The 20,467-nt window shown below is 32.5% G+C and overlaps 1 protein-coding gene and 1 long non-coding RNA gene across 2 annotated transcripts; one reads left to right on the top strand and one right to left on the bottom strand.

Moving 5' to 3' along the window:
• The first annotated feature begins 12,391 nt into the window (after window positions 1–12,391).
• LOC105162944 (uncharacterized) lies at window positions 12,392–15,501 on the top strand. The gene is made up of 5 exons (XR_002287082.2): window positions 12,392–13,017; window positions 13,154–13,252; window positions 14,325–14,380; window positions 14,498–14,702; window positions 14,835–15,501. It is a non-coding gene; the product is annotated as an uncharacterized LOC105162944 (long non-coding RNA).
• A 1,137-nt stretch (window positions 15,502–16,638) lies between these two features.
• On the bottom strand, window positions 16,639–17,097 carry LOC105162972 (zinc finger BED domain-containing protein RICESLEEPER 2-like). Its single transcript, XM_011081154.1, has one exon. The coding sequence runs from the start codon at window positions 17,095–17,097 to the stop codon at window positions 16,639–16,641; it is 459 nt and encodes a 152-aa protein (XP_011079456.1).
• Window positions 17,098–20,467: the final 3,370 nt, after the last annotated feature.

Raw genomic sequence — 20,467 nt, 5'->3', positions numbered from 1 at the left:
CTCCTTGCACCAATTCTATTTCCTTGTGTTCACAATAGGCTCTATTCTTTCAGCTCTTCTATTTTTCCATTCGTTCTTGCTTGATTTAGTTAATTTTCTCTTCTTTTCGATTGTCTCTCCCTTTTTCAAGGACAAGTTGTAGCATCTTTTAGCTTCAATTTGGTCGCACATTACTTCGCCCACTCCTTTTGGAGTTGAAAATTTCATTTTTAAATGGTAGGTAGAGACTATTGCCTCGAAAGAGTTAAGCCCAAGCCTACCCAATATAACATTATAAGCAAATGGAGTATCAACAACAAGGAACTTTACCATTAGGGTCTTCCTCTTTGGTTCTTCGCTGATGGATACTGGCAAATCAATTGTTCCTAAGGATTCGACCTCACTTCCTCCAAACCCGTCCAGCGGCGTCTTCACAGGTGCCAATTCGGTATTATCTAATCCCTTTTTTATAGTACTTCCATAAGGATAATGTCAGCAGAATTGCCATTTTCCATCAGCACTTTGTGGACGGTAAAGTTTGCAATGTCCATTTTGATGACAATGGGGTCGTTGTCTACCCATACCTTTTCTCTCACATCCTACGCTCCGAAAGTAATTTCTAGTTCTGGGATTATGTTCATAATTTGTCTGTCCTTTGTCGACCAGCTTTTCCTTTTGAACTTTTTCCTTGATCTGTTTGAGTATCCTGCTTCTGCGCCTCCTGCTGTAGTGTGTATTATGCCTTTCACAGGCCATTTTCCCTTGTCCCTGGGTTTCTCATCTCCTCATTTCCTCTCCCTTTTCTTCCTTGGCTCCTGGATCGGCTTCGACAACTTCCTCTGTGGTAATTCTTTGATACCTAGTTTTTGAAGTAACCTTGTCGTACGATTCGCTCGATCTCATCCTTGAGTTGATAGTAGTCTTCCGTGTCATGACCTTTCTCTCGATGGAATCGGCAATACTTGTTGGAGTGTTTCTTTGCCCGGGTAAATCTGGTGTGTCGCGGCCATTTCAAGACATCATCCTTCTCTACCATCATTAAGGCTTTCGCACACGTCATATTTAGTAGAGTATACTTGTGATATTTCGGTTGGTATGGGGGTTCTTTGACTCTATACTGCCGAGTGGCAGGTTGGTGAACCACTCCTCGGCTTTACTTGTCTAACTAGTAACAAAAAGTTTTGCATTAATGGGGCCTGATTGCCCGTAAATATTCATTACTAGGTCAAATGCTGCCAAGTGCTCTAATGGGTCTTTGGTTCCATCGTATTTGGGCAAATCTAGTGATCCATCTTTACATCGGATGGCTCTGTGCTGATCATGCTTCCGGACCGCGTGGCTGAGGATCGTCCTATATCTTGGCTGTAGATCTTGCACGAGAATCATTACTTTCTGCAGAATATTTGTCATAATGGCATGCTTCACTCAAAATACTTATTTTGCCCTTAATGGAGGGTATTTTTATCTTTTAGTAATTCCCTCTTATCAACATCATTCATAATCAAGGAATTAAATAAGAATTTTTCATAATTAAAGAAGTTGCAGCTATTACTTAGTAACATTATAGCTTTAGTCACAAATTAATTGAAACATTTTACTTATTTATTTATTTGGAATTTTTGAGATATGGTCACATGCATAGTTTGAATATTGTTATCGAACTATTAAGAATTATACCATTCTAGTATTAGCCTGTTATGGAAAATATCGATATCAGTTGATATGTGTTGGAACATATGAACAAAATAATGGTCTTTTAAACATATCTTGTACGTAAAGGTTGATTTATTTATAAATCGCTCAATATTTAGGATAAATTACAGATATTTTTTTTAAGTTTAGCATAATTATAAATATCTTATTCTTATTTATAAAAATTACAAATACCCTTTTTATTTTAATGTTCATCTAATAAAGAGCTCATTGTGTTAGTCTCAAATAGGTTTCCACCTAATTTTTATGGTGAACTAACTAAAATGCCTTTCTGGATTATGTATTGTAATTTTATATTATTGTTAAAAAGTCTCTAAAATATTTTTATAGACTAATATGCTCTATGGACTATTTATTTCATCAACCCTCAAATTTTTTTATATTTTCTCAATATTTGTTTAATTTATTCATTAACGGTAAAGTAGTAATTTTCACCTCACAGTCTCGGGTACTCATAGAAATATGTATTCGATAGGAAAAAATGGGAACAATCTCAAGTTAATCCTCTGATTCTTCTCTTTAAGAATGTATTTGATAAAATTCAAAGATAAAATCTTCTTGTAGATCTCCCTTTGACTTGGTTTGAATTTCTATAACGTTTACGCTAGCAATCCCCGAATTTAACACTATAGTGTTGACTTTTTTAAAGTGAATTTGACACTTGGATCTTCTTGAGACTATATTGAAATATTTATAACGTTAGTTGAAAGGCTTAACACCTATAATCTCGAATTAAATGCTATAATCCATGGCGCACCTTCAACGGATGACTCACTCTCCGTCTTAAGTGCTTTGAGTATTCTTGAACTTGATGAACTTTGTAGAGAGAATTATTTAGGCTTCTTCTCTTGCTTCATTCTTGGCTTTCGATGTTTGTGTGTCTTGAATGAGTTCCATGGACCCCTTTATATAGGTGTCACAGAGGTAGAGTTGTGATGCACTTCAACACTTTTTATATTATCTCTTTATAATTAATTTAAAATAATAAATATGTTATATATTTGGAATGCAATGATTGATCAACTTGACATTATCTCTTTAATATTCACATTTTTTAAAGAGATAAATATCATAAATATTTATCTTAACTCGATTGGAGCGTACAAGCAGTTGCTCCACGTTGTTTTGTCTGATTGGCTAGAATATTTAACTGAAAAATTTAATTTGATTGGCCGAAATACTTTATTTTGACACTTGTCAGCCATTGATTTTATGACAAAATATCAATTACATTGACTATTTATATTTAAAATTAATTTAGTAAATTTTAAAATAAAAATAAAAAGAAATATAATTGATAATTAATATATTATTTTATACTTGTCAGACATGAAATAATCACATATTCAAAATTAGCATTTGCATGTTGATGCATGGAATTTATTAATTTTTGGAAGATTAGAAATCCACATGATCTTTTTTTGGTAGTAAGATTTTTCCACAAAATTGGCAATATTTGTTGACAAGGAAGTAGCTAGAACATATATATATATACATGTATGTATGTATTGGTTTGATATATATTTATATATTGGTTTGATTTGATAATAACATGAGAGTGAAAGTGAAAGTTTTACATTATCAGAAGCATATATCTAGTTACGTGCAACGTATGAATAAGTCCCCTAGAACCAACTATTGGAAGACAAAACATGTGGTACAAAATCCACCGAAAATATATATTAAAAAAAATAGTTGTAATAAATCACCATAGATATATATAGGAAAAAATACAAGCAACCCCCTTGTGATATCACAAATAAGCAAATTACCTCCTTATGAAAAAATAAATAACGATTTACCTCATATTTTTTAAAATAGAATAATTTACCCTCCTATAATTTTTAAAATGAAGCAATTTACCTCCATATATAAGGAGGTAAATTGCTTCATTTTAAAAAGTATAGGGGGGTAAATTACTATATTTTTTTAATAAGAGGGTAATATGCCCATTTTCAATATCATATGGGGATAAATTGTATTCACCCTACACATATATGAAGAGGGTTGAAAAAAAATTAATCTTTTGATAATATTTGGACCATGTTTAAAATAATTTAGATATTTAAACGGACAAAATTTTGTATCCAATTATCATAAAATATTATGATAAGTAAACATGTATAGGACCAACTTACCATTTGAAGACAAAACATGCGGTACAAAATTATCCAAATAAGAATTCAAAATTTGTGACCATGTGCGACTCAGCTATGTTTGAAACATGACCGCATAGTAAGTCAGGATGAAACTTGAAATTACGTTAGTAATGAATAAGTCATAGTCATTCTATGCATAAGGCTACTGGGGAATCTCAGGTCTGAGAGTTAGTTAGTTTACTATCTCAACCTATGAGTTCTACGAATCTTATTTTGTAGGCTTCCATATTATAATTCTTGCGAGTCAGTTTAGTGAACTTAACAATTAACCCCTTGTCAAGCACCTTCTAAACTACATATACGTCATAGTTGTTAATGAAACACGACGGTCATCTTCTAAATGCAGCACTTAGTGCAAGTTTTACTAGACAAAAAAATGACTATTGGCTACAATTTTAATAGCTACGGACTGCAAATCATGATAAAAAAAATTTATTCACCACAGTTGAATAAAACAAATGCAAAGGCATAGATTTTCCACCAAGAAAAAGTTATTTGCTATGACTAAAAAAGTCATGGCAAAGGTTTTATCTAGCCTCGCAGATACCATGACCAACAATCGTTGCATGACCGTGGTCAATAACTATTTGTAACGGCTATTTATTTCTAACCATGACAATTATCTATGGTTAAATATTGTATTTTTTGTAGTATCTCTACAAAATCCCAATCAATGCCCCGTCTTGAGGATATATTCTCGATTGCAAATATATTAGATCAACTCTCGAAAATTGATTTTATGGCCGTTATCATATGCACAACTCGACTTCAAGGTTTGTTTGATCTAGGAGTTTCAATCATGATACACAGATAATAATACATGAGTTTAAACATGATGAAGTTTGGCTAAAAACCAATTCTCATTAAATTATATTAACTTATGAAGCTGAAACTTTTATTTTCTGGTAAAATATTTGGTTTATATTGAAAAGCAAAGTTTTGAATTTGTTTATTTTATTTATTACGGCAGATTATAGATAAGTGAAATGATAATAACGACAAAAAGTAGTACAGTATTTTTCTCAAATGATGATAGCTATCCATGTTTGAAAATGAGAAGAAATTAAGATTGGAAGAAATTTCTTCATGTTTTTTCTTGGCTTATCTGCTTGTTTACTTTTCAATGAAGAGATAATGAACATTGAAAAGTGATGAGGGAAATTACATAATTACTAAAATATCCATGTATTTTTAAGCATTTCTTTTATGTTTTCTGACTAATTGCATGGGCCCAATGCACCAGAAAAGTCAGTGGCGGCAACACGCTTTACAGAAGATGACGTGGCTCAATTTCATTGGAACCACGTGTCACATACACAGTGGGTATGGTACGACTATAAATAGTCTCATTTATGATTATTCAAAGGACGTTTTATCTCATTACTTTTACCGCCATCTTTTGATCTCATTCGACCTTATTTTCATCTTTTCGACCCCACTTTTCTAACTTAAGCATCGGAGGGCCATCGCCGAGGACTACTCGGCTAGTTTCACGTTTGCTTTGTTCTCAAGATCCACTTACAGATAGTTCGAAAGAAGGATTCAGCGACCCAACTTTGCGATCTTACCCTGCGACCCGAACCGGATTTCTCGCGACCTACATCAAAAAGTATAAGAGACATCAAGAAATTATATATACATCTATAAATTATACTTTTTCTTAATAAAAAATTTAAAATTATTTTTACACTACGTGTATATAAAGAATAGAATTTTTAAAGGGGGTATAATTGTAACTTTTTCAAATGTTTTTTTAAAAAAAATTGTAATTTCGCATTTTGACTTTAAGTGGAATTAAGATAAGCCATCATCAATTTGCAAAGACTATTTATAGTCTTCATTGGCAGAATTATTTATACTTTCAGACCATCAGTATTCCAACGTAAACTATTCATAACTATTATTAGAAATCTTATTCATGAAAATTTTGAGCACTTCTTATCATTTTATCTTAAATTGTTTGTATCTGTAAACTTCCACTCCCTCCAATAAATCCCTTTTTTGGAAAAGTAATTCGTATAAATATCTAGACCACATGAGACGACATAGAGTATTCTAATTATTGCATTTGAAACTTATACATATATAGCGACTAATAATATCATTGTACGTAAATATACTTTCAAGAAAAGTATTACTGATATGGTTTTCTTTTTTCGTATCTCTACGTTCACATCATTACGTATTCATATCGTATAAGAAATTCAAGAATTTTGAACTTTGTGGACATAAATTTTCCAAGTGTTCCATTTATAATGTGACACCATCAACTAAGGAAAATTACACACATTGGTGAAGTATACCACTAAAATTGACCTACACTAAATCAGCTGAATTTTTCTAAATATGAAAATCATTGTTTGATAAATTATCGAAAAATCATGAAGTATATAGAATGTCGAAGTAATTATGTGAAATAAGAGGATTCGTACACAGTGTGAGACAAGGATGAAGTTGTAACATGTTAAATTATATATGTTCGAGCTTTATATCCTTAACATTTCATAATTGTTTGTATGGGATTCACAATTTCACAAATTGACATCTATGTTATGGACGTCGGTTGCTGTTTTTTAATAGAGATTATTTCGAAAAGGAGGTTATATATATATGTAGTAAGTTTGTTTCGCCATTATGCACTATGTTTCCCAAAAAAAATACATTTTATTTTCACGAAACTATATTTTATTATTTTAATATATTCTCGTGATTCCAATCTATTTAAATTGTGAAATATGTTACTATATATTTGAAAACACGATATGAAATATTTCTCATTCTTTTTGGGAAACCACAAGTAACACCCTTGTGATATCGCAAATGAGCAAATTATCTCCTTATAAAAAAAATAAATAGCGATTTACTTCCCTTTATTTTTTAAGGTACAATAATCTACCCTCTTTGATTTTTAAAATGAAGCATTTTACCTCTCTGTATAAGGAGGTAAATTACTTAATTTTAAAAAGTATAGGGGGTAACTTGCTATATATTTTTCATAGGGGAGTAATGCGCTCATTTTTAATATCATAGGAGGTAAATTGCTTTTCACCCGATTCTTTTTATACAGCAATCAAATTCTCAATTCATCGAATTGCAATTCAAACTCGACTATTACCAAAAAGGGGAAGAAATAGATAAATATACATATACATTGGTTTGATTTGATAGTAACATGAGGATGAAAGTTATAATTATAAAAATATATGTAGTTACGTGCAATATATGTTAGTCCCCTTGGACCTATTTATGGAAGATAAAACATGTGATACATAATCCACCAAAAAGATCAAACAAAAAATATTATAATAAGTCAAAATAGATGTATATGAAGAGGGTTCGAGTATAAAAAATTAAATTTTTTAATAATATTTGGGATAAGTTGTGAGTAAATATATATATATATATTAACTGCAGTGAATGAATAGGACTGATGCAGAATAAGGCGTGGATGTATTTTTGGAGCTTTTGAGTAGACGAGTAAGTCGGATTTAGCGTTTTAATTACATAGTTCGATACTGAAACTTCAAATGATCATAATTTTTTATTCGACTGGAGTTATGAGACGATATACCCATTTTACTACTATGATCATTTTTGTTATTTTTTTGTGAGGATTTCCTCTGAAATGATAGCTATCCATGTTTGAAAAAGCATGAACAAAGCATGGAAGATAAGAGTTGTTTCATGTCTTTTCTTGGCTTATCTACTTCTTTATTTTTTTAATAAAGAGATAAGCTATCAATTTCCAAGACTATTTATATAGTCTTCATTTTGTTGCAAATCTTATACATTTTTTTTTATTTTTATTTTTTGTTAGTTTTAGACGATCAGTACTTCAACATATACTATTTATAACTGTTGCGACTCTCCATTTACTTTCTTTTATTAGAAATCTTAGAAAAAATCCAATTTCAATTTTGTAATTGATGATAATTCATACTATATTATCTTTATTATATAAAAAGAATAGGCTTTTCACACTCATAAAAAGTGGTTAATGACATCGCTGCACCAATTTTTCGTAAAGTCAGTAAAGCCCTTCAACTGATAAAATAACTGACTCATTTAACTTTTCAAATTTTAGATTAATGATTGATAAATTAGTGTTTTTCTTTCTTTCTTCTTTTTTATTTTTAATATAATATACTGATTTATATATTTTATTTTTATTTTTAATATTATATCTAATATATTTAAAGTATATAAAAAAATTATTCATTATATACACGCAGAAACGACGTGTCACAACGGCTAATAATTTTTAAAAAGTAGCTATATTTGGTTCAAACGCCAATCTCACCAGGAAAGAAACACACACACATACGTCTGACATATGGCAATCTCTTTTTTTCGATGAAATTGATATATTTCCAATCGGAATTTGACCAAATGTATTGTTATTTTTAAATTGTTGTTCTTGATTATAAAATTAAAATTAGAGCAGACCAAAAGTGCCACCCCTAAAATTATACGATGTAAAATGATTTCTTTTTCCTAAAATCTTATCCATGAAAAATTTTTAGTGCTGATCTTTTTATGTTTGTTATTATTCATAGACTTCCACTCTCTCCAATAATTGTTTGTTAATCTACTTTTACTAGTTTGGCTCAATATTAATCAAAACTCCCCATGTTTTGATGTTCGACTGCTTGATAAATTCTTTTTTTATTTTTTATTTTCTATTTTTCCTTTAAGTGTTAAGAAATATCTCGTGCATATATTCAAAAACACGACATGAGACAGAGATTATTGTAATTATCGAATTTGGAATTTATACAAAATATGTATAGTCAATATATAATTTAATTGTATGTCAAGATATTTATTTTTTTTAAAAAAAAATGTATTATTATTATGTTTTTTGTTTTGTTTTTTTCGTATCTCTACGTCCACATCACTTATGGATTCATATGGTATAATAATAAATAGAGTTTAATTTCATGGATGTAAGTCTTCCAAATGTACCAATTATAATGTGATATTGTCATCTAAGGAAAAATGACACACATTGGTGAAGTATACCACTAAAATTAATTGTTTACTTTCTTCTCAATATGAATCTCATAAATTATTTTATGAGAATATATAGATTGAGATGATTTTTTATTAAAGGGTAAATTACATCGAGCTTTTTTAAATTTGGCATAATTATGAATATTCTCTCGTTATTTGAAAATTATAAGTACCCCTCATGTTTGATAAAATTATGTAATCCTTGAATAGATGTTTAGAATTGTCAACTGTACTCTACTGTATTTTAAGAAAAAAAAATTAAGAACCAAACAAGGTGGATAGAAAAGTTTGAAAAACTGTAAAAAAAAATATTCATTTAGTCCATTCAAAAATTCAATAAAATTTTAAGGGTAATGTTGTATTCGGTCCCTTAAGTTTTCATTTAAAATCACTTTAATCCCTCAAGTTCATTTCTTGACTTTAGTATCTCTAAACTTTAATTTTTGTCACAATTTGGTCCCTCTGACCAATTTTTGGTGAAAATACGGCTGGAGTTTGACTTTTTGGAGGGTGAAATGGTTATTCTAAATTTAATTTTATCACTATAGTCCCTTAAATTTATAAAATTATCAAATTAGTTCTTTTTTTATAAAAAAAACTATTTTTTATATTTTTACACGGTGAATATGATGTAATTATCTTGTATGAAAAGTAAAAGCTTTAAACTCTTGTGAGAATAATGTTAACATATTGTTTCACTTGATATAAAATAGTCACTTTTTTTTTTTATTTTCAAAAGTGAAAAAAAATAAAAATTTTAAATAAAGTTATAAAACTTTTTGTTCCAACACCCCAGCATTAATAAATATTGTTAAGGCTTAACTTTTATAAACTTATCTTTAACTCTCGAAATAAAAAAAATTAATGATTTAGATTTTCTTATTATATTTTTATACTAGATAAATTTTACATAATTTATGCATAATTTTGGTTCTTTTTAACTACTAAAAAAAGAAACTGTTTATTTTAAGTTAAGCAATATATTATTATTATGTTTACAAAATGTTCAAAATTTTCATTATTTACATAAGATAATTACAACATATTAGCATTAAAAAAAAAGAATATAAAAAATTATTCTTTTTTGTGTAAAAAATTACTAATTTGACAATTTTACTAACTTAAGGGACTAAAGTGCTAAAATCTCACTCATTGACCTTCTTACCCTCCGAAGACTCAAAGTCTAGCCACATTTTCGCTCAAAAAATGGTCAGAGAGATCAAACTGAGACAAAGAGTAAAGTTTAAGAATGCTACAATCAAGAAATGAACTTGAAGGACTAAAGTAATTTTAAATGAAAATTTAAAGGATCAAATCTAGTATTTACCCAAATTTTAAAAAGAAAATAAAATTATAATTATCAGACATTTCCATTAGTTCATCATAAAAATAGATGAAAACCTCACAAAAACTGAATTTTGGCTAATTATTATACGATCGTTAAAATTAAAAGAGTATTAATAATATTCCGAACAAAAACAAAGTATTCGTAATGTCCAAATCTCATATCAACTCATCCTAATTTACCCACGTCAAGTATTCAGCTTTCTCCATCAATATGTTGCCGATGTCGTTAAAATAAGTTGGTCGGATAAATACGTTTTAAATGTAATTTGATCGTCTAAAAGGAAAATCAATGAAAAGTCAAAGTCAAGGATTCTACTCTATAACTTTCGCACCGTATGTAGAAGTATTTATACGTTAGTGAAGAGTTGGTAAGGGTTTAGTGACAGTTTTTTTTTTAAGTGAAAATGATTAATTATTATTTATTTTTTAATGATTATAATTATAAATATTAAATATTTGGCAACTGTCTACAACGATACAATCATATAATATTGATTAATATCATATAACTATATTTAATTAATAACACCCATATATTGGTGGGGTTCGAACTGTTAATTTAGAGCCGTGGGACCTAAATTTGCGGATTGAGCTAGGCTTCATCGACGATATAGCGACATTTATCAAATATATGGAATCTCAAAATAATTATACATTATAAAAAACGCAATATTTAACCATGACTAATTCCATATTTAAAAATAAAATAGTTAGTGACCACGTCTATGCAACATTGTCGGCCGTAGTCTGAGAGAGTGGCTTAAACATTTGTCATGGCTATAATCATGGCAAATATTTTTACCTTGGCTCTTAGCCACGGTAAATAACTCTTTTTTTATGAAAAATTTATATTTTTTCATCGATTTTATTTAATCGTGGTCAATAAAAATTATTTACAATAATATTTAGTTCATAACTATTAAAATTATAACGGATATTAATATTTCTTTCTAGTGATGTAAAAATAAATGTATATGTGTATAAACTATGAAGTTGTAATTGCATGAATTGTTTGTGAGGGATTAATATTTCCACTAATTAACCCTTGTGGTTTATGTTATGCACATGATCAATTACGCATCTTTTTTAATAGAAATTTCAGAAAGGAGATTATAGTAAGTTAACTTAACTCAATTATTCACTTTATTATCAGAAAAAAAAAAAAAACATCTTATTTTCACAAAATTGTTTTGTTATTCTTCTCAATCTGTTCTGGTACGTGATTCCAATCTATTAAAAATGGGATAAATTGCAATCTACCTATCTGTGTTATGGAAAATAGGCAAACATCCCCCTTATAAAAAATAAAATAGTAATCTATCCCTCTATGTTTTTCAAAATATAACAATTTACCTCCTTATATTTCAATTTATAATTGAAGCAATTTACCTCTTTAAGCAGAGAGGTACACAAATTATTTCATTTGTAAAATACAAGAAGATAAATTGTTATTTATTTTTCATAAAGGGATAATTATTGTATTAAACCCATTAAAAATGAGATTATGAAGTTCTCGGGTTTTTCAGGAGCTTACGATACCTATTATATATTAGGTCACATTTTTTAAATATTATCACTATCTCGCATATTATTATATATTTGAAAATAAGCTAATTCAAACTTGATTATTAAAAAAATAAAAATATAGGAAAAGGAAAAAAATAAAAAGAAAAACATCAAGCAAATCAAACTCAAATTTAATTTGGTAACATATCTTAACTTGAGAGTTGAGACGAAGTAGGGCAAAAATGTAGGATTGTGACAGCCCGCCAGCGTCGCATGAGAGTTTTGATCAACATACATACGTACTTTTGTCTTAATTGTCAATCATTTTCAGTACACAACCCACCTCACCCTTCACTCATTAATTCCGAAATTGACTCACTAATGTTGTAGTATTATCAACCACGATACGATGCTCATCTTGGATTTTTCTAATGGGGGTGGCAAACGGTCGGGCTATGGTGGACCCGGGATCTGTCGTGCCAAGTTTGGGATGGATACAGGCTCCGCCCCTTTCTGTTATAAAATTCGTCAGGACTGATCGATTTGATTGACCCGAGTTTTTAATTTTTATTTTTTAATATATAAAAAAAATGAACAAGCAGCAGGACGAGCAATAAGGGCGAGCGAGGCAAGGGTAGAAAGCAGCGAGGCAAAGGCAGAGAGCAGCGAACAACGACACCAACAAAGGTAGAGAGAGGGCCAGTGGTAGAAGAGAAGAGAGAAACCGTAAGAGACATTGTAAGGTGGAAATACCTCAAGAGGGATCTCCAAGCAAACCCAAAATCCTAACCAACTATTATAATAACTAAGGGTACACAACCCTTCACAAAATTACAGATTAAGATATACCAAAATAATTACAGATTGTAAATAATATACTCACAAAGACAGAAATATTTTGCACAAGACTCAGAGAGCCTGATCCAATAAGGCCGTGTTTACTACATGAGATTAAGCAGTACACCCGGCTCAATCCCTTACATTAGTCTGTTTACCTACGAAATGTGAGACCCGGTATTTAAAGTGCAAGCTCGGTATAATGATGGATGAAACGTGGGATATGATTCCGACCAAAAGAGGTGGGATATGATTCCCGACCAGCTATCCCATCTTTTACGCTTAGGTGCTTTGCTTTTAATACCCTTAAGATAGCTATGCCAAATGACGAATTTATCCTTCTACACCTACCGACTTAAATTTGCTATCACCTTTTCCATTTAAAGCAGCGTCTTCTTCACCGGTGCAAAAAGAGGCAGAAACGGAAGGGCTTCGACAGAGCAAGCCTCCTTGTTGTCCTAAGGTGAGTTCATTGTGGCCGCTGACTTGGGTCTCGGTGACGTTGTTACTGTATAACTTCTTATTTTACCCTCTACTATTACATTGTACATATTTGTTTTTAAGGTAAAACTCTTGTCAATTTTTCTTTTTTTGCCAAGAATCCTCGCCGCAGCAGCCATTAACGTTGTTGCCGCCAGTCTGCTTCGCATTCAGTTGTGTTGTTTCTGGTTAGCTCAGGAATCCCTCGAGATCTGTAGGTGAGTTTTTGCTAAAAACCCTCAATTTCTTTTCTAAGCTCGTTTGGTGCCATTTCAGTAATGTTGTAAGCTAATCATAGAACAATAGGGCCGTTATGCTCATTACTAAACTTGTTGAAGAGATGAAATATAACCAAGGTATATCTTTTTGATCAGAGGTTGAATCGATCATCAGAAGAAGAATTAGGCCAAAAATTAGGATACATTCTGGAAAAATCAAACTTCCATCAAAGAGAAGCAAATGAAAGGCTTTCATAAAAATTCTTGTGAAGTTATATACAGTTTAACATTGTGAAATCTTGGATGCTTGGGTTCAGGCCACTATTTTTTTTTTTTTAAAGAGCGATTGTGTAATTTTACCGAATCATTACACGGCTTCGTCGTTCTCATTGTATACCACATCAACACAGTATATCATCTACAAATGTTACATGAAATTTTGCAACAAAATTTTCCCTTCATTTCACTTTTTCTTCACAATAGAACAATGTTGTGTTGTTTGCAAATTGTGTCATCTAGAAAATGTGTGGGAAGTATGGATTATCTTTGGTATTGCGATCGTGATAATTTTTTAGTGTGAATAAATGTTTTTTTGCTCTTTAGGATGACGTCAATTCAAAGAGTTATATTGGCTTTAATTATTTTACAACAACTGATGGACGAGATTACAGTCGCTCTGACTATATTTACTTATATTGCAAAACACCTCACCTCCCCAAACCCTACTCGTGACCGGTCTTGGCCTCTGAGATACTTAATCAATACTAGGATACTGGACCAGGTTCTTCACCTGTATAGGCTAGTTTCTGTTTTCGATGAGTCTTGCCTGCATAACCTACGTATGGACCGTAATGCCTTTAGATGGCTATGCTATCTACTTAAGTATTCTGGAGGCATTTTGCAAAGCAAACATCTTAGCGTACCGGAGCAAGTTCCGATTTTTCTTTGTGTGGTAGCCCATCATAAAAAGAATTGTGTGGTGAAGCATGATTTTCTACGATCTGGCCAAAAAATTAGCAAACATTTCATTGTGTCCTAAAGTAAATAATTAAATTGTACAATGTCCTGCTAGCTCGGCTGACTCCGATTATAGAGGAATGCGCGGACCCTTGCTGGAGATGGTTTAAGGTACTAGTACTATTATTTGTTTGTTTGTCGATTAAGAATTCATTCTAATATGCTTATTGCTACTTACATGTTCTGATTACATTTACCTATAATTTTCGATTGTAATTCATACTATAGGGATATCTCGGGGCTTTGGATGGCACGTTCAGTGATGTGCGAGTACCCGAACATGAAAAGAGACTGTACCGAACACGCATAGGTCAAGTGGCCGCGAGCGTACTTGGGGTGTGCAATCCAACCATGCAATTCATAAATGTCCTTACCGGCTGGGAGGGGAACGCAGCGGATAGCCGTGTTTTACGTGATGTTGTCCACAGACCAGGTGGTCTAAGAGTTCCTACAAGTATCACTTTGCTCCATACATGCTTTCTACACTGTTTATACTGCTTAATATGTGCGTTCTTTATTGTAAATAATAAATTTATTGCATAACGTTCGGTTATACCTTGCATAGGCAATTACTACTTATGTGACTACGAGTATGCAAATGCCGAAGGTTTCTTAACTCCGTACAAAGGTGTTCACTACCATCTAAGAGAATGGGACACTAGTACCGACAGACCGCAGAACCATCAGGAGTTTTTCAACCTCAAGCATTCTTCTGCGCGTAACGTGATTGTGCGTACGTTTGGTCTACTTAAAATGTGGTGGGGTATTTTAAGAAGTCAATCATTTTACCCCATAGGTGCAAAATCAGATAATCTTGGCTTGTTGCTTATTGCACGGTTTTAAGGACTGAAATGCCTAATAATCTGCTAGAAAATGAGTTACCTAGTCTTGGAGATGCTGGAACGGATGTTGAGGTTGGTTGTGTGTGGAATATTGACAGCAGCCCCTCATGGTCTTTTGAAGGGATACAATGGCTACATCCATGTACAATGAGTGGACGAGTTGCCTGTGATGTCACATGCGATTGAACAACCTATATTTTGCCCTTGTTGCTTAGTGCATAACACTACCCGATCCCGAACACAAGTAGGGCAGGTACCCGACCAACGGGTTTGGGTAATTTTATGCAAGTTTAATTTTTTTTTAATATTTTAATTATGAAGCAATGAAATTTTATTCATAAAATAAATTTCAACGGCAAAGAATCACAAGAGACATTCAATTTTTGCAAACATCATTAGCAAACAACATGAACAAAATAATCCATCAAGTCATTACATTCTAACCATCAATTTACAATTACATGTGAAGTACTAGATCCAAAATAGTCCAAACTCCAAAGTAGTCGAGTCAAATATCAATTATGGTTGAATCGACTCCCAATTTTGTTAGTTCTACAAGAAAACAAACAAAAAAAAAAAAACTGAGATTAATATAAATAAAAATATATAGAATTTAATATAAAACAAAGCAAAAGAAAAAATAAAAAGTATCTTGCTCAAACATTTCAATTTCACTTAAATCTTCTTCTATACTTATTAGCTTGGAATCTTTACGGATCCAATTTTGAGCATAAATAATAGCTTGAACAATTTTAGGAGATAGTGAGCTCCTAAATGCATCAAGAACACGACCATCAGTGCTAAATGCGGCATTTGAAGCAACAGTTAAGACAAGAACTGCCAATATATCTCGAGCCATCTTTGAGAGAATCAGAAACCTTTGAGTGTTCACTTTCCACCATTTTAATATATCAAACTTTTCCTTATACTCTTCGACATCCTCACTGAGATACTTCTTTAACTCTGATTTCACGTGATCTTTTCCCCCTGTCATGTACATCATGTACTCTTGTTATAAAGAAAACCTGCGAGTCTCATTCTCTTCATCATGCATAAACATTTTCTTTGATGAGGAAGAAGATGAAGAAACACGACTAGACGATGAACCCGGGCTTTCTAAAGTTCCTTGAATAGTGTGTCCATATCTTAACTTGTAATCATTGAACAACTCATGAAGACCATCTCGTACTCTCTCTTTCATTGCATCACTTTGTCCAATACCACCATATAATTTATCAAAGAAAAATTCTACAAACCCCAATTTGTGACATGGATCAAGTATCACACCATAATACAAAATCATATTCATCTTTTCAATTGATCCCCAATACTTGTCAAATTTTTCTTTCATTTTTCTTGCCATGTCACTTAATTCAATATCATCACTATTCAACCATCTTCGGAGAAGCAAATCAATTTCACATATTTCTGAAACACAATATTAGATGTGACATATGAAGAACCGGAAATGCACAATGTGAGATTGTAAAAATGCTTCAAAAACTTCAATAGCATCTTTGCCCTATCCTAGTGGGATTCAATAGGAACCCCATCAAATGATTTGTTTGAAAGATCAGTCTTATAAGCAAGATCTATATCTTCATATACATCAAATGCCTTTTTAAGACATATCGCAGCTTCTAACATCAAGTAGGTGGAGTTCCATCTTGTAGGTACATCAAGAGACAATAATTTTTTTGTTTCCATGAATTCAGCGCATTCTTGAAATTTTTTGTACCTAGCCGGAGAGTTTCTCATGTACCTAACTGGCCCTCTAATACGAGATATTGCCTCATGCTCATCCTTCCCTTTCAAACCATCCTGAACCACAAGGTTGATTATATGTGCTATACACCTCATGTGCACATATTTTCTACCTAAAATATTTTGACCCCAGTTTTCAAATTTCTTTTTCAAATAAACCATAGCTCCATCATTAGAAGATCCATTATCAAGAACAATCGTAAAAGTCCTATCAATACCCATTCAAGCAAATATTTCTTAACACCTCTACTAACTTCTTCACTTTTGTGTCCGATAATTGGACAAAAATTCAATAATTGGACAAAAATTCAAAATTCTCTTATGTAAATTCCAATCATCATCAATAAAATGAGCAGTGAGACACATGTAATTAACTTTCTGAATAGATGTCCAAGTGTTTGTTGTAATGCAAACCCTTTGAGCATGATTTTTAATAAATGAATTCAATTTTGTTCTTTCATTTACATACATATAGAAAATGTCTTTTGTTATTGTCCTTCTTGATGGAATAGCAAACATTGGACAAGCCACAGACATGAAATGTCTAAATCTAGAATTCTCAATCATTTTAAATGGGAGCTCATCTACAACCAACATATAAGACAAAGCCTCTCTAATTTTCTCTTGATCAAATCTCCAATTGACAAGAGGTGCCTCTTTTTCGCCTAAACGAATTGATTGAAAAGACAATCTAGTCTGATTGGTGGAAACATCATGAGGTTTATTCTTGCAGGATTCAAAGTGGTTCTTTAGAGGCCTAGTTCCATGTACTTTTGGATCGGCTTTGATTTTCCTACTACTATATTTGCATCTAACCTTTTGCGCTTTATCTTTTTCACAGTAAAATTTATAAAAATGATCCCACTAAGGTGATCTAGAAGTCACTACCCTCTTTTTTCTTTTCTTAGAATCAAGTGGAATATCGTCCTCATCCTTTGACATATCCATACCCTTATCAACATCAAAGTCAAGATTATCAACATGATCACCACGGACCTGATTATGAACCATGTTCATATTTATGCCTTAATCTTGAGCATCTGATAAGTCTACAGTAGGTGAAGATTGAGATTGAAAATTCGACATCTGCAAGATTAAAACATCTACATGTAACATACACAAGATAGTCTAAGAATCACTTCAAAATTATGGATATATAAAATTTAGTCAAACAAATTACTGGAAATTGGAAAGTACACCGTAATCTGACGGGAGATTTCATAAATATTAACTACTTTAAGAGCAGACCAAGCTTATAAAAATCAATCTAACGGGAGATGTAAAAAAGGTTTGTAAATTAAAATCAAAATATTGAAGATTCTTCCAACACGGCAAAAACCATCACTGTTTAGTATCATTGCTCAAGATTCTCTTATATGTCTTCATCTTGGATCTTATAGCAACAGAGGCCTGCCCAAGTTTATCTACAGAAGCAACTTTAAACTCAACATGACATTTGCTTGGACAAAAATCCAAAGGGATACTAAATCTTTGGCTGATCCTACATAGAATTTCAATATACTTCTGCAAGCTAAAGCTACTAAAGTAGATATTCACTTGATAATTAGCAATATTCCTTTCATTTGGTTGAAATGCTCTATTGTTTCCTCAACATTAGATGAAAAATACCCTGCCATTATATCCATTTCAAATTTAAGAATAGTTGATCCTTTATGGTAAGCATCCCTGCTGTATGATCATGATTGCACACAAAATACCTTAGAACCATACAAGAAGAGTTGAAAGAGAAGAAAAAAAGTGGACCACAGTCATTAATGTAGTTTGCAGAAACTTAAGGCAGAAGAACTCACAAAACAAGGAGACAAGTATGACTAGCCTTATGAAAGTCTGATATGGAGGAACTTAGAGATGATAGTACAATGCTATTCCTTGCTCTATGTTCATAGGATAAAATGTGCAAGATTTTTAACTCTCACGCCCGGCCATATGTTTCTCAATTATTTCATTTTTTATACTAAAGTTTCATAACTTCTTGGGCATATTATTCCAACAGGTTCAGATTCGAGATGTTATATGTAGGAGCCATTGGCGATCTATGCACACTCCTCAACCCAGAAACTTCTCCAAAGAGTGCACCTCCATCACAAAGAACAAGACCAACAGAACGCAAAATATGCTTAAATTCACAGATGAAACCCAACCACCACAAACTTATGAATGCGCAGAAAAATACACATGTTTAATGCAATTCCATCTCTAAACCAAATTAAAGAAATAAACAGAAACAGAAGAACAAAAACATGCTCCGCAACTCGACTAACTCAAAATTCAGAACATGCTAACAATGCACATCAACAAAAACCTAAAAAAGTAAACTTGCACTCCAAATAAAGCCAGTGCACAAACCACCAAGAACAAGAGTACAAGATGGTAAGTGAGAACCAGGAATACAGCTTCCAAAACTACCCATATTTCCCCAGATTTAGGAGATTAATTGTAAAAACAACAAAATGGTTTCACGCCTCAACAATTAACTCCTTTTTTCTTTTTCAGAAATTAAGTCTTTTTATTAAGTCTAACAACAGAAACTTACCATTCAAGGAAGCCTAATTCAAAAAATCCAACTTGGACAGCTCTATCAAGTGTGCGACGGCGACGACGAGTGGTGGCTGCACTGGCTGGGAAGGGTCAGTAAAAATTCCAAAGGGTGAAGACTGAAGAGCGTGCGACGGCGACGGCGAGTAGTGGCTACACTGGTTGGGAAGGGTCAGTAAAGAAAAGAAGAGGGGGAAATGGAAACGCAGGCAGTGAGAGAGAGGGAGAAGGAGAATTGGAGAAATCAAAGACGGGTTCATAATCATAAACCCTCTCCAAATTTTGCCCCTTTTCAAATCGGGTACCCGATCGGGTTAATCGAGTTGGGTTTTAAAACCCGAACCCGATCCAACTAAAAATAAGCGGGTTACGGTCTATCCAAACCTGCCATAAAAATCTGAAAAACAAACCCCAATTTACCCGAATCCGATCAGGTCGGGTCGGGACCCAATGAACCTGACCTGTTTGCCCAGCCCTACTCGCTGGCTTCGTAAAGTTCCATATTGTCTCCACGGAATGGAAAAAGCACACCTCTAGCGAAGATCTCCTTTATTCTCCTACATTGTAGATGTTCTAACGTGAAAACAATATTTTTAAGAAAAACATGTTACTATTCTGGTATCCCAAACTTTACAAAGCAAAAGTAGAGACTCAAACCCGGATTACCCTCTTCCAGTCCTCTCTCCTGCCGACCATCTGGTTGGTGTTCTCATTCCATGTGATGGAGGGATCTACCAGCACTTTTCGAAAGGTGTCGTAGCATAACCTAAGCAGACTCAGTTTAGTTTTAAAAAAATACAACGGCCAGTCTCTTTCGGCATACATATTCACCGCATCGGCAGCCAAATTCAAGGACGTCAGATCCGAGAGGCGTGGGTCAGACTGGTTTCTGCCTAGCAAGGTCTGGTAGTAGAGGGTGTTAACAAAACATCGTCAATCTTCTTCGTCCGACTCTTAGTCTAGAAGTACCGGCTCTGGCCCATGGGTATTTACAGCTCGGCATTTTCGTAGACTGTCTGCTTGGAAAAAAGATAAA

Source organism: Sesamum indicum, linkage group LG5, assembly GCF_026168435.1.
Source record: "Sesamum indicum cultivar Baizhima isolate 11 linkage group LG5, ASM2616843v1, whole genome shotgun sequence".
In the NCBI taxonomy this organism is placed as follows: domain Eukaryota; kingdom Viridiplantae; phylum Streptophyta; class Magnoliopsida; order Lamiales; family Pedaliaceae; genus Sesamum; species Sesamum indicum.
The sequence above is the reverse complement of the archived record's forward strand: the minus strand, read 5'-3'. Positions and strand labels throughout refer to the sequence as shown.

Coding starts and splice junctions, on each gene's coding strand:
- LOC105162972 (XM_011081154.1), bottom strand. CDS start 17,097: ATGGGTATTGATAGGACTTTTACGATTGTTCTTGATAATGGATCTTCT.